Here is a 15621-nt window from a genome sequence, read left to right as displayed (position 1 = left end):
AACTCCCTGCATGCAGAGAGAGAGAGAGAGAGAGAGAGAGAGAGAGAGAGAGAGAGAGAGAGAGAGAGAGAGAGAGAGAGAGAGAGAGAGAGAGAGAGAGAGAGAGAGAGAGGGAGGGAGAGAGAGGGAGGGAGAGAGAGAGAGAGAGGGAGAGAGGGAGAGAGGGAGAGAGGGAGGGAGAGAGGGAGAGAGGGAGGGAGAGAGGGAGAGGGAGGAGGAGAGAAGAGGAGAGAGAGAAGAGGAGAGAGAGAAGGGAGAGAGGGGAGGAGAGAGGGGAGGAGAGAGGGGAGGAGAGAGGGGGAGGAGAGAGGGGGAGAGAGAGGGGGAGATTAGGGAGGAAGAGGAGGAAGAGGAGAGAGGGGGAGATTAGGGAGGAAGAGGAGAGAGAGGGGGAAGGACAGAGAGAGAGAGAGAGAGAGAGAGAGAGAGAGAGGGGGAGATTAGGGAGGAGGAGGAGGAGAGAGAGGAGGAGGACAGAGATTAGATCAGTGCTTAATTTGAGCCGGAGCAAACTAAAGCACTCTTCCTCCCCCCAACTCTGTGATCAGGTCAAATTAAAAATACTTTGTCCTTGAAAGTACATTCTGGAAACTCAGAGCTCCATAGGTCATACAGTATCTGCCGTTTACATGTGATCCAGACAGAGAGCAGGGTTGTGGGGGGGGGAGCAGAGAAGAGGGGAGGGACAGAGAGACCATGGGCTCCCTGAGTTCTTCTGCAAAATAATATAATTATAGTTGGATAAATGTAAATAAACATTTATTTTTTTATTTATTTTTTTACACAATGACTTATACAGGATACTACCCTCTACCTCAAAACATTCAAACCAAATCAAAAATCCTATACCTGAAACCTTGATTTTGGACAAAATGACCTGAATGGATTCTTACAAACCAATGACTAGCAAGAAACAAAAACTTCTCACAAACCAAAACCTGCAGAAGGAAACACAGCAGAACCCAGAAATACCATCCAACAAAACACTCAGTGAGAAATATTCAGTCTGAAGCTACTTCTGAAGACAAAAAGTAAAATATTCATCTCTAGGTAAATTTTGTTATATAAAGATAAGTAAATAAGGCTACTAAGCAGCACCTTGAATTAGCACTGAAGTGTAAATTCAGATGTGTGAAAACTCTTGAGCCCGAGAACGGCAGTAAGGGTTTCACAGCCTCCCCCACCCCAATGCAGAGGCCATCACAGTACAGTACCCCTTGGATATAAAAAATAACACTGCACGGAAGAAGTACAAAAAACAAAACAAAAAACCTCCTCAGGAGACAATCCAGAGACACTATTTTCTGACGGCTACAAAGAGGGGGGACGTAACGGTACAGGACCAAGCGTTGCAGGAGGCTTGGTGCTCACGGAATCAGTCGTCTATTAAAGAAACACTCAAACAGACAACAGAAGCAGGATCTGTCCTATTTCTGTAGATATATATGGATGATTTATAAAGCCAGCCACATTTAACAGTTAAGGCTGATGATTATAGACCTAATTAAACATTTCGGGGTTTCCTCGCCTCACTTTTCTCAGACAACAAGGCTGTTTCTTCGTCTCTGCCGCCTCCTCCTCCTCCTTGTTCCTGATCTCAACATGTTAATTTAGTTTTATGCACATGACAACATGGGGGAAGGTACCAGTTCTATGCTGCCCTGAAGTAGATGTTTCAGAACAACGGACGGCAACCGTATCCAATGTGGGAGAAAGACCATTTCTTATAAAATTATATTCCATTTCTTAGTTTTGCACCATAATTATTTTTTTTTTATACATAATATAACCGTATACAATTTCATTATTAAAAGGTTTAGAGTGATGGACTGTACCATCCCCGTGGCCTCGAACTTTTGGGGTTAACAGCCAAAATCTCCCACTATCCCTTTAAAAGCATGTCTCCAGCAAAACTGTTTAAAAATATTTTTTAGTACCAAACACCCCGCCACTGCTAAAGTAATATAGGGGAAACACTGTTTGGGTTAGTATTGTATAGTAATGGACCTGTAACCCTGGTCCACTAGGAACCTCTGTCTCTTGGTGCTGTAGGTTTAGTATTGTATAGTAACGGACCTTGAAGCTGTAACCCTGGTCCACTAGGAACCTCTGTCTCTTGGTGCTGTAGGCCATCTCCTGGGTATCCTGAGACACCAACGAGTAGAAGTAGGCATTATACTCCTCCGCGACCATACCTGGTGGAGGTGTGTGTGCAGGTGTGTGTGTGTGTGTAGAAAGGGGAAACAGGAAAATATTATCAGTGACAGGTCAACTTCAATCTCACAGTCAAATCAATTATGGCATTTGACCACACAACACATACAAGTGATGGTTACACATACACAGAGACACACACACCTTTCTTGGCACGCAGCACCCTGCCCAGCCTCTGAGCCTCCTGTCTGCGAGAACCTCCATGAGAGGAGATCTGGATCAGAACATTAGCCTCCGGCAGGTCAAAGGACGTGTCCCCCACCTGGGGACAACGGAGAGAGACAGACAGACAGACAGACAGACAGACAGACAGACAGACAGACAGACAGACAGACAGACAGACAGACAGACAGACAGACAGACAGACAGACAGACAGAACAGACAGACAGAACAGACAGACAGACAGACGAGACAGACAGACAGACAGACAGACAGACAGACAGACGAGACAGACAGACAGACAGAACAGACAGACAGACAGACAGACAGACAGACGAGACAGACAGACAGACAGACAGACAGACAGACAGACAGACAGACAGACAGACAGACAGACAGAACAGACAGACAGACAGACAGACAGACAGACAGACAGACAGACAGACAGACAGACAGACAGACAGACAGACAGACAGACAGACAGACAGACAGACAGACAGACAGACAGACAGACAGACAGACAGACAGACAGACAGACAGACAGACAGACAGACAGACAGACAGACAGACAGACAGACAGACAGACGAACGAGACAGACAGACAGACAGACAGACAGACAGACAGACAGACAGACAGACAGACAGAACAGACAGACAGACAGACAGACAGACAGACAGACAGACAGACAGACAGACAGACAGACAGACAGACAGACAGACAGACAGACAGACAGACAGACAGACAGACAGACAGACAGACAGACAGACAGACAGACAGACAGACAGACAGAGAGTGAGTGAATACATACAGGTAACTGCCAAAATAATGGAAACAATTTAGTAAATGAGGGATACAAAGTATATTGAAAGCAGGTGCTTCCACACAGGTGTGATTCCTGAGTTAATTAAGCAATTAACTTCAATGGGCTACGTGGGACGCTAGCGTCCACCATTTTATAGATACACTTCTCCTTGATGTAACCACATTGTCCGATTTCAAAAAGGCTTTACAGCGAAGGCAAAACATTAGATTATGTTAGGAGAGTACATAGACCAAAATAATCACACAGCCATCTTCCAAGCAAGGACATGTGTCAATAAAACCCAAAACACAGCTAAATGAAGCACTAACATTTGACGATCTTCATCAGATGACACTCCTAGGACATCATGTTACACAATACATGTATTTTTTGTTCGATAAAGTTCATATTTATATCCAAAAACAGCATTTTACATTGGTGCGTGATGTTCAGAAAATGTATTCCCACCAAAACGTCCGGTGAATGTGCACATCAATTTACAAAAATACTCATCATAAACGTTGACAAAATATATAACAGTTATTTAAAGAATTATAGATACAGTACTCCTTTATGCAACCGCTGTGTCAGATTTTAAAATAGCTTTACGGAGAAAGCACATTTTTCAATATTCTGAGTACATAGCTCAGCCATCACGGCGAGCTATTCAGACACCCGCCAAGTTCGGGGCAACCTAAACTCAGAATTAGTATTAGAAATATTCTCTTACCTTTGCTGATCTTCGTCAGAATGCACTCCAGGACTGCTACTTTCACAAGAAATGTTGTTTTTGTTCGAAAGAATCCATATTTATGCCCAAATACCTCCGTTTTGTTCGTGCGTACAAAGCACTTATCCAAAGGCATAACGCGCGAGTGCGGAACCAGAGACGAAAAGTCAAAATGTTCCATTACCGTACTTAGAAGCATGTCAAACGCTGTTTGAAATCAATCTTTATGGTATTTTTAACGTGAAATTGCAATAATATGCCAACCGGACAATAGCGTATTCATTCAAGGAGAAAAAGAAGGAACGGCGTGCTCGCGCATATCCAATCCCTTTGTTGCCAGGCAGACCACTCAGTAACTGAGCTCCTATACTCTGCCCAGTGACAGGAGAAGGCTCAAACCACTTTCTGAAGGCTGTTGACAGCCAATGGAAGCCTTAGGAAGTGCAACGTCCTTCACAGACACTGTAGTTTCGATAGAGAATCAAAAGAAGAACTACAATTCTCAGACTTTCCACTTCCTGCTTGGATTTTCTCAGGTTTTTGCCTGCCATATGAGTTCTGTTATACTCACAGACACCATTCAAACAGTTTTAGAAACTTCAGAGTGTTTTCTATCCAAATCTACTAATAATATGCATATTCTAGGCCAGAGTAGGAACCTGTTTAAATTGGGTACGTTTTTCATTCGGCCGTGAAAATACTGCCCCCTAGCCCAGACAGGTTAACATCCCATCATGCTTAGGATCATGTATAAAAATGCTGGGCAGGCCATTATTTTGGCTACTTTGGCTTTGCCCCCAAAAGGAGGACAATGATAACCATCGACAGGACACGAGAGGTCACCGAATGGCTGAGATGACCGTTTACGCCACGGCCGTCTCAGTCATCAGATCTCAACCCAATAGAAACACGTCTGGGAGATTCTGGAGCAGCGCCTGAGACGGCGTTTTCCTCCACCGTCAAACAAAACACCACATCATGGAGTTTCTGGAGGAAGAACGATGTCACATCCTTCCAAGAGAGTTCCAGACACTGTGTAGAATCTATAGCAAGGAGCATTGAAGCGGTGCACCCTGGGAAGACACTGTGTAGAATCTATACCAAGGAACATTGAAGTGGTGTACCCTGGGAAGACAGTGTGTAGAATCTATACCAAGGAGCATTGAAGTGGTGCACCCTGGGAAGACACTGTGTAGAATCTATACCAAGGAGCATTGAAGTGGTGCACCCTGGGAAGACACGGTGTAGAATCTATACCAAGGAGCATTGAAGTGGTGCACCCTGGGAAGACGCTGTGTAGAATCTATACCAAGGAGCATTGAAGTGGTGCACCCTGGGAAGACGCTGTGTAGAATCTATACCAAGGAACATTGAAGTGGTGCACCCTGGGAAGACAGTGTGTTTATGTTGGTCGTTAGCTGGACATGGGTACACGAGGGTGCATCTCCCTCTCACATGACGACTAAAGAAGAAGAGAGACCACACTATAAAACACATTCAGCTGGCCTTACCCAGAAATCCTCAGTTATCAGCGTATGACCACAGTGTGAGATGACAGACTGAGCCACTCAACCCGGGGATGGATTCATTATAACTGGAGCAAAATGTTTCACAACCAAATTCACTTAGGTCCCTGCCCGTTTGGAGATGAACACAGCCCAGGTAACCTTGGAGATATTATGTGATGGGGGGGAGGGGTTGGTTACCTTGGAGATATTATGTGATGGGGGAGGGGTTGGTTACCTTGGAGACACGCGATGGGAGGGGAGGGGTTGGTTACCTTGGAGATATTATGTGATGGGGGGAGGGGTTGGTTACCTTGGAGATATTATGTGATGGGGGGAGGGGTTGGTTACCTTGGAGACACGCGATGGGGGGAGGGGTTGGTTACCTTGGAGACACGCGATGGGGGGAGGGGTTGGTTACCTTGGAGACACGCGATGGGGGAGGGGTTGGTTACCTTGGAGACACGCGATGGGGGAGGGGTTGGCTACCTTGGAGACACGCGATGGGGGAGGGGTTGGTTACCTTGGAGACACGCGATGGGGGAGGGGTTGGTTACCTTGGAGACACGTGATGGGGGAGGGGTTGGTTACCTTGGAGACACGTGATGGGGGAGGGGTTGGTTACCTTGGAGACACGTGATGGGGGAGGGGCTGGTTACCTTGGAGACACGTGATGGGGGGTGGTTACCTTGGAGACACGTGATGTGGGGGGAGGAGTTGGTTACCTTGGAGATGAAGATGGTGTTGATCTTGGGGTTGTGTTTAAAGTTCTGCAGGATCTGCATCCTCTCTCCCTGAGAGGTGGGGCCGTAGATATAGGGCCTGAGAGGAGAGACATTATAGATATAGGGGGTACGAGGTAATAACATGGCTATATACACATGGTACCAGTACTGAGGTACGAGGTAATAACATGGCTATATATACACATGGTACCAGTACTGAGGTACGAGGTAATAACCGAGCATTCAGAAAGTATTCAGACCTCTTGACTTTCTCTGTATTTTGGTACATTTTTTCCTTAAATAAAGAAACAAAACATTCCATAGACATGATGATAAAGCAAAAACGTTTTTTTTTTTTTATTCTTCCCCCACCCCCCAAAAAACTGATATCACATTTACATAAGTATTCAGACCCTTTACTCAGTACTTTTGTTGAAGTACCTTTGGCAGCGATTACAGCCTCGAGTCTTCTTGAGTATGACTCTACAAGCCTGGCACACTTGTATTTGGGGAGTTTCTCCCATTCTTCTCTGCAGATCATCTCAAGCTCTGTCAGGTTGGATGGGGAGCGTCGCTGCACAGCTATTTTCAGGTCTCTCCAGAGATGTTCAATCGGGTTCAAGTCCGGTCTCTGGCTGGGCCACTCAAGGACATTCAGAGACTTGTCCCGAAGCCACTCCTGCGTTGTCTTGGCTGTGTGCTCAGGGTCTTTGTCCTGAGGTCCTGAGCACTCAGGAGTTACTCTGTACTTTCCTCCGTTCATCTTTGCCTCGATCCTGACTAGTCTCCCAGTCCCTGCCGCTGAAAAACATCCCCACGGCATAATGCTGCCACCACCATGCTTAACCGTAGGGATGGTGCCAGGCTTCCTCCAGACGTGACGCTTGGCTTTCAGGCCAAAGAGTTCAATCTTGGTTTCATCAGACCAGAGAATCTTGTTTCTCATGGTCTGAGAGTCTTTAGATTTATTTTGGCAAACTCCAAGCGGGTTGTCATGTGCCTTTTACTGAGGAGTGGCTTCCGTCTTGCCACTCTACCATAAAGGCCTGATTGGTGCAGTGCTGCAGAGATGGGAGAATCTTCCATAAGGTCAACCATCTCCACAGAGGAACTCTGGAGCTCTGTCAGAGTGACCACCGGGTTCTTGGTCACCTCCCTGACCAAGGCCCTTCTTCCCCTGATTGCTCAGTTTTGCCAGGTGGCCAGCTCTAGGAAGAGTCTTGGTGGTTCCAAACTTCTTCCATTTAAGAATGATGGAGGCCACTGTGTTTTTGGGGACCTTCAATTCTGCAGACATTTTTTGGTACCCTTCCCCAGATCTGTGCCTCGACACAATCCTGTCTCGGACCTCTACGGACAATTCCTTCAACCTCATGACTTGGTTTTTGTTCTGTCATGAACTGTCAACTGTGGGACCTTATATAGACAGGTGTGTGTCTTTCCAAATCATGTCCAATCAATTGAATTTACCCCAGGTGGATTCCAATCAAGTTGTAGAAACATCTCAAGGATGATCAATGGAAACAGGATGCACCTGAGCTCAATTTCGAGTCTCATAGCAAAGGGTCTGAATACTTATGTAAATAAGGTATTTCTGTCTAAAAACCTGTTTATTGTGATGTCATTATGGGGTATTGTGATGCCATTATGGGGTACTGCGATGTCATTATGGGGTACTGTGATGTCATTATGGGGTACTGCGATGTCATTATGGGGTATTGCGATGTCATTATGGGGTATTGCGATGTCATTATGGGGTATTGCGATGTCAGTATGGAGTATGGTGATGTCATTATGGGGTATTGTGATGTCATTATGGAGTATTGTGATGTCATTATGGAGTATTGTGATGTCATTATGGAGTATTGTGTTTAGATTGATGAGAATTTTTAACGGAACAAAATGTGGAAAAAGGGAAGGGTCTGAATACGTCCAGAATGCACTGCAGGTACGGTCACTGTGGGGATGACGTCGTTGAGCCACTTGTGTGTGTCTCTTTCCACCTACCTGTTGAGGCAGATGGCTGTGTGTGTGTGTGTGTGTGTGTGTGTGTGTGTGTGTGTGTCTCTACCTACCTGTTGAGGCAGATGGCTGTGTGTGTGTGTGTGTGTGTGTGTGTGTGTGTCTCTACCTACCTGTTGAGGCAGATGGCTGTGTGTGTGTGTGTGTGTGTGTGTGTGTGTGTGTTACCTACTTGTTGAGGCGGATAGCGTACTCCTTCAGAGCGAAGACGTTGTCAGCGAACACCATGATCTTGTCGTTGCGTCTCTCGTGGAACTTGATGAGGAACTGACAGGCTCTGAACTTGTTGGGGTTCATGGTGTAGAGGAGGATACGTCTCTTCGTCTTGATGGCCACGTATTCTCGGTAGAACTCTGGAGACATCGGACACCACACCTAGAAGAAGGACCAACACATTTCCGTGGAAGTATGGAAGTAGTAAGTTTTGTTTTTTTCCCCCCTGAGGTCTTGGCTGATTTCTTTAGATTTTTCCCATGTCGTCAAACAAAGAAGGTAGGCCTTGAAGTACATCCACAGGTACACCTCCAATTGACTCAAATGATGTCAATTAGCCTATCAGAAGCTTCTAAAGCCATGACATCATTTTCTGGTCTTTTCCAAGCTTTTTAAAAGGCACAGTCAACTTAGTGTAGGTAAACTTCTAAACCACTGGAATTGTGATACAGTGAGTTATAAGTCTGTAAACAATTGTTGGATAAATGACTTGTGTCATGCACGAAGTAGATGTCCTAACCGACTTGGCAAAACTATAGTTTGTTAATAAGAAATTTGTAGAGTGGTTGAAAAACGAGGTACGGTTTCTTCATTTCTGACGCAGATCGCGCTGCAAGTCCTGCCTCTCCCATCTCCTCATTGGTTAATAGAAGCGGGTACCCACGTGCCATCTGCTCATTGGTTTATAAAAGCAGGTACCCACGTGCCATCTCCTCATTGGTTTATAGAAGCAGGTACCCACGTGCCATCTCCTCATTGGTTTATAGAAGCAGGTACCCACGTGGGTGACTGAAAGACGAACGAGGTCAGTGGCGGTAATGCACCTAATTTATGAAAGTTGCCAATCGCCATATAAAGTCAAAAGAAGAAAAAGCCTGGAAGGAGGAGAGATGACTAGAAATGATTCGGTTGACCGTTTTATGTGTGGATTAATTGTCGGAGTAGAGGACCTTGTGCATTTCAGGTAAAATAACAACTCAATGTTTATATCCCAGGACAAATTAGCTTGCAACAGCAAGCTAGCTAAATAGGTCAAATTACCTAGCAAGTGCAAGCTAGCTAGCTAAATTGCCATAAATGTTTAATGCTTTTCGACCTGTCCCCAAGTTAATATAATTGGTTCAGAGTTTGTTTTGATATTTTAACCTGCTTGTCGTGATCACGTTTGGTGTAGGGGGACAAAATACATTTATGCACGATGGCGCACGCGCGCAGCCGGTTTGGGTTCCGTGTACTAGTGGTAATCACCTGCCTGCCAGTGGCTGTAGTTCAGGGGTGGGCAACTCCAGTCCTCAAGGTCCTGATTGATGTCACACTTGTTCTCCATCGTTAGGAAACACAGCTGATTAATCAAATTGCATTCTAAACTGAAGATCAGGATTAGGTGATTATTGGAGTCAGGTGTGTTAGCTGGGGGACCTGGGGACAAAGCTGTGCCATCAATCAGGCCCTCGGGGACTGGAGTTTCCCACCTTTGCTGTAGTGCTTCCAGACATCCAGCTTTCCTAGACAGAAACTTGACCTTTTGGTTCACTTTGAGACACACTCCAGTCTCCTTGTCCCCTCATGTATCTCCTGATTTTACTGAAACAAAAGGCACGTCTCAACAGGTGGTTTTGGTATGACATGACATGGAACAAGTTGGGGGGGCTGTCCTCTTTTCACCTCTATTGGTCCTCGGAGGAGGTGATGACATCACAGGGCATTATCAGACCTACTCCATGGAGTTTTCACTTGTCTACAAAAACAAAACATTAGTTTTCATTATAACATCAAACTCAGCAACAAAAAAAAAAGAAACGTCCTCTCGCTGTCAACTACGTGGTCTGCCACTGCGAGGACGATCAGCTGTCCGTCCTGTCTCCCTGTAGCGCTGTCTTAGGCGTCTCACAGTACGGGCATTGCAATTCAGTGCCCTGGCCACATCTGCAGTCCAGAACGCCGCAGCCCGTCTGGTGTTCAACCTTCCCAAGTTCTCTCACGTCACCCCGCTCCTCCGCTCTCTCCACTGGCTTCCAGTTGAAGCTCGCATCCGCTACAAGACCATGGTGCTTGCCTACGGAGCTGTGAGGGGAACGGCACCTCCGTACCTTCAGGCTCTGATCAGGCCCTACACCCAAACAAGGGCACTGCGTTCATCCACCTCTGGCCTGCTCGCCTCCCTACCTCTGAGGAAGCACAGTTCCCGCTCAGCCCAGTCAAAACTGTTCGCTGCTCTGGCACCCCAATGCTGGAACAAGCTCCCTCACGACGCCAGGACAGCGGAGTCAATCACCACCTTCCGGAGACACCTGAAACCCCACCTCTTTAAGGAATACCTAGGATAGGATAAAGTAATCCTTCTAACCCCCCCTTAAAATATTTAGATGCACTATTGTAAAGTGGTTGTTCCACTGGATATCATAAGGTGAATGCACCAATTTGTAAGTCGCTCTGGATAAGAGCGTCTGCTAAATGACTTAAATGTAAATGCAGTCCTCATGCCTCCTTGCAGCATGCCTAAGGCATGTTCACGCAGATGAGCAGGGACCCTGGGCATCTTTCTTTTGGTGTTTTTCCAGAGTCAGTAGAAAGGCCTCTTTAGTGTCCTAAGTTCTCATAACGGTGACCTTAATTGCCTACCGTCTGTAAGCTGTTAGTGTCTTAACGATAGTTCCACAGGTGCGTGTTCATTAATTGTTTATCGTTCATTGAACAAGCACGGGAAACAGTGTTTAAACCCTTTACAATGAAGATCTGTGAAGTTATTTAGATTTTTACGAATTATATTTGAAAGACAGGGTCCTGAAAAAGGGACTTTTCTTTTTTTGCTGAGTTTGTTTACCCTTATGTGAGTACATTACTGTTTTCATACTGGGATATTGTTTTTCAACAGGAAACGTTCAAAATAGCTGGAGTGAGTCTTTAAGGTTGTACTCTCTCACCTGATAGGTGACTATCTGACATCCAAGGTAGCTCACAGTGTCCTGGTGCTAACCACTGTGTTGGCTGGAGTTTTACTGGCATCTACTGCCAGGGAAGGAGTTTTACTGGCATCTACTGCCAGGGAAGGAGTTTTACTGGCATCTACTGCCAGGGAAGGAGTTTTACTGGCATCTACTGCCAGGGAAGGAGTTTTACTGGCATCTACTGCCAGGGAAGGAGTTTTACTGGCATCTACTGCCAGGGAAGGAGTTTTACTGGTATCTACTGCCAGGGAAGGAGAGTTGTGACATAGGGCGAGTCGGTCTCTGGCCAATATGCTATAGTGCAAATATGCTGTTGCGCTGTGACATTAAAGCCAGGGGATCCTCCCAGTTTAATCTTGGATCCAAACAGGATTGATTCAGTTTTACCCAGGTGGAGTGACAGCTTATTGTCAGATAACCATTTACTGAGATGAAGAAGCTCTGAACTCAGAGAAGAAGTCCACTGCCGTATGTTCATTGGCTGAGAGAAAAACAGGAACCGTCTGCTTTCAAGTCATTGATGCCCAGAATGGAACCTTGACCCCAGGAAGAGTAGCTGCAGCATGTGCCGTAGATAATGGGAATCCTAATGAAGTAATTAACTAAACTAGACCTGACTTGATCCAAAACCTTACGTCATCCTATCCAGCCCTGGTTTCACCTGATCTTACTTCCCTCTTTTTTTTTATTTTTTAAATCAGTTTTCAAGCATACGTTTACAATTCAACATTTCATCAATTAGGAGGGAAGTAGACTTCAACAACACGTCAGTAACATGAAGCTTTATGTGTAGACTGTCTGCTGGAGCAACAGGTAAAGACTAGAGGTGTTAACCCTGGTGTCCTGGTCCCATTCCCAACCTGGCCCTCATACCATCATGACTACCTAACCACCACCAGCTTCCTATTGGCTTAAGCCCTACTGGGAGGGGACTAGTGTCACTATGGAAACCTTGGTGATGTCTTTATTACGTCCAGTGTGTTGGTTTTTCTAGACGACTGTGTAGTTTTACCGAATGTTATTATTTTCTTCTCGTTACAAAACGTGACGGTTATTAGGGAAGCCTGGAGATTGTTGTAGATGTGACGATATATCAGGTGATACCAGGCCGTGATACTACCATCTGCATTGCTTTCTGTTTGGGGTTTTAGGCTGGGTTTCTGTACAAACACTTTGTGACATCGGCTGACCTAAGAAGGGCTTTATAAATACATTTGATTGATTGATATTTCAACTTCGAGGGATAGCCTAATATTGTCTTACAGTTGTAAATAACACGTCAATAAAGAACCACGAACTGTTTGCAGCCTTTTAACGGACGGATTTGGTACAATATCTCTTAAACAAGGTCCTCTACTCCACCAATGAATCCACACATAAAACGGCCAACCGAATCGTTTCTAGTCATCTCTCCTCTTTCCAGGCTTTTTCTTCTCTTGACTTTATTTGGTGATTGGCAACTTTCATAAATTAGGTGCATTACCGCCACTGACCTCGTTTGTCTTTCAGTCACCCACGTGGGTACCTGCTTCGATTAACCAATGAGGAGATGGGAGAGGCAGGACTTGCAGCGCGATCTGCGTCAGAAATAGAAATGACTTCTATTTCAGCCCTTGGCAACCCAGACGCTCGCTGGCGCGAGCGAGCAGTGTGGGTGCAATAATATAGATTTCTAAATTTATTTTGCAACGCTCGCGCACACGACGCGAGCGGTGTAGTCAGCCTGTTAGCGTGTGCTTTATGGTACAGCAGTTCACAAAAGAATAAGCTTCACACTTCTCCGAAAAATTAAGTCTGGATTATTCTCAACCTCAAGTACAGTAATCCTGATTACTTCAGCCCTCTCTCTCATTTTGATGAACTAACAAGGTTTAAGGTAGAAACACAGAACACTTCCTAGATCACGTTGGGGCTGATCCAAAACGTGGTCTATAGCTCTGTCCCCATCTACCCTTCTAATGTGGTCTATAGCTCTGTCCCCATATACCCTTCTAATGTGGTCTATAGCTCTGTCCCCATATACCCTTCTAATGTGGTCTATAGCTCTGTCCCCATCTACCCTTCTAATATACTATATAGCTCTGTCCCCAAATACCCTTCTAATATAGTTTATAGCTCTGTCCCCATATACCCTTCTAATGTGGTCTATAGCTCTGTCCCCATATACCCTTCTGATGTCGTCTGTAGCTCTGTCCCCAAATACCCTTCTAATATGGTCTATAGCTCTGTCCACATCTACCCTTCTAATGTGGTCTATAGCTCTGTCCCCATCTACCCTTCTAATGTGGTCTATAGCTCTGTCCCCATATACCCTTCTAATATGATATATAGCTCTGTCCCCATATACCCTTCTAATGTGGTCTATAGCTCTGTCCCCATCTACCCTTCTAATGTGGTCTATAGCTCTGTCCCCATATACCCTTCTAATGTGGTCTATAGCTCTGTCCCCATATACCCTTTAATGTGGTCTATAGCTCTGTCCCCATATACCCTTTAATGTGGTCTATAGCTCTGTCCCCATCTACCCTTCTAATGTGGTCTATAGCTCTGTCCCCATATACCCTTCTAATATAGTATATAGCTCTGTCCCCATTTACCCTTCTAATGTGGTCTATAGCTCTGTCCCCATCTACCCTTCTAATGTGGTCTATAGCTCTGTCCCCATATACCCTTCTAATGTGGTCTATAGCTCTGTCCCCATATACCCTTCTAATGTGGTCTATAGCTCTGTCCCCATCTACCCTTCTAATGTGGTCTATAGCTCTGTCCCCATATACCCTTCTAATATAGTATATAGCTCTGTCCCCATTTACCCTTCTAATGTGGTCTATAGCTCTGTGCCCATATACCCTTCTAATATAGTATATAGCTCTGTCCCCATATACCCTTCTAATATAGTATATAGCTCTGTCCCCATATACCCTTCTAATGTGGTCTATAGCTCTGTCCACATCTACCCTTCTAATATACTATATAGCTCTGTCCCCATATACCCTTCTAATGTGGTCTATAGCTCTGTCCCCATATACCCTTCTAATATAGTATATAGCTCTGTCCCCATATACCCTTCTAAAATACTATATAGCTCTGTCCCCATATACCCTTCTAATGTGGTCTATAGCTCTGTCCCCATCTACCCTTCTAATATGATATATAGCTCTGTCCCCATATACCCTTCTAATGTGGTCTATAGCTCTGTCCCCATATACCCTTCTAATGTGGTCTATAGCTCTGTCCCCATATACCCTTTAATGTGGTCTATAGCTCTGTCCCCATATACCCTTCTAATGTGGTCTATAGCTCTGTCCCCATATACCCTTCTAATGTGGTCTATAGCTCTGTCCCCATATACCCTTCTAATGTGGTCTATAGCTCTGTCCCCATCTACCCTTCTAAAATACTCTATAGCTCTGTCCCCATATACCCTTCTAATGTGGTCTATAGCTCTGTCCCCATATACCCTTTAATGTGGTCTAGAGCTCTGTCCCCATATACCCTTCTAATGTGGTCTATAGCTCTGTTCCCATATACCCTTCTAATGTGGTCTATAGCTCAGTCCCCATATACCCTTCTAATGTCGTCTGTAGCTCTGTCCCCATATACCCTTCTAATGTGGTCTATAGCTCTGTCCACATCTACCCTTCTAATGTGGTCTATAGCTCTGTCCACATCTACCCTTCTAATGTGGTCTATAGCTCTGTCCCCATCTACCCTTCTAATGTGGTCTATAGCTCTGTCCCCATATACCCTTCTAATATGATATATAGCTCTGTCCCCATATACCCTTCTAATGTGGTCTATAGCTCTGTCCCCATCTACCCTTCTAATGTGGTCTATAGCTCTGTCCCCATATACCCTTCTAATGTGGTCTATAGCTCTGTCCCCATCTACCCTTCTAATGTGGTCTATAGCTCTGTCCCCATATACCCTTCTAATGTTGTCTATAGCTCTGTCCCCATATAACCTTCTAATATACTATACAGCTCTGTCCCCATATACCCTTCTAATGTGGTCTATAGCTCTGTCCCCATATACCCTTCTAATGTGGTCTGTAGCTTTGTCCCCATATACCCTTCTAATATACTATATAGCTCTGTCCCCATCTACCCTTCTAATATGGTATATAGCTCTGTCCCCAAATAACCGTCTAATGTGGTCTATAGCTCTGTCCCCATATACCCTTCTAATATACTATATAGCTCTGTCCCCATATACCCGTCTAATATATTATATAGCTCTGTCCCCATATACCCGTCTGTGGTCTATAGCTCTGTCCCCATATACCCTTCTAATATACTATA

At 45.1% G+C, this 15621-nt stretch overlaps 1 protein-coding gene across 1 annotated transcript in view; it reads right to left on the bottom strand.

The window, feature by feature from the left end:
* ercc3 (excision repair cross-complementation group 3) overlaps nt 1–15621 on the bottom strand; it is a 75600-nt gene that overhangs the window by 42138 nt on the left and 17841 nt on the right. Inside the window, exons 11-14 of the mRNA XM_045714207.1 lie at nt 8332–8534; nt 6138–6234; nt 2359–2476; nt 2077–2195 (exon numbers count right to left, since the gene is read on the bottom strand). Coding sequence (XP_045570163.1) covers nt 2077–2195; nt 2359–2476; nt 6138–6234; nt 8332–8534 — 537 coding nt within the window. The remainder of the gene's footprint in view (nt 1–2076; nt 2196–2358; nt 2477–6137; nt 6235–8331; nt 8535–15621) is intronic.

Source organism: Salmo salar, unplaced genomic scaffold, assembly GCF_905237065.1.
Source record: "Salmo salar unplaced genomic scaffold, Ssal_v3.1, whole genome shotgun sequence".
Taxonomy (NCBI): domain Eukaryota; kingdom Metazoa; phylum Chordata; class Actinopteri; order Salmoniformes; family Salmonidae; genus Salmo; species Salmo salar.
Note: the sequence above shows the minus strand (reverse complement) of the source record. Positions and strands in the feature narration are given on the sequence as shown.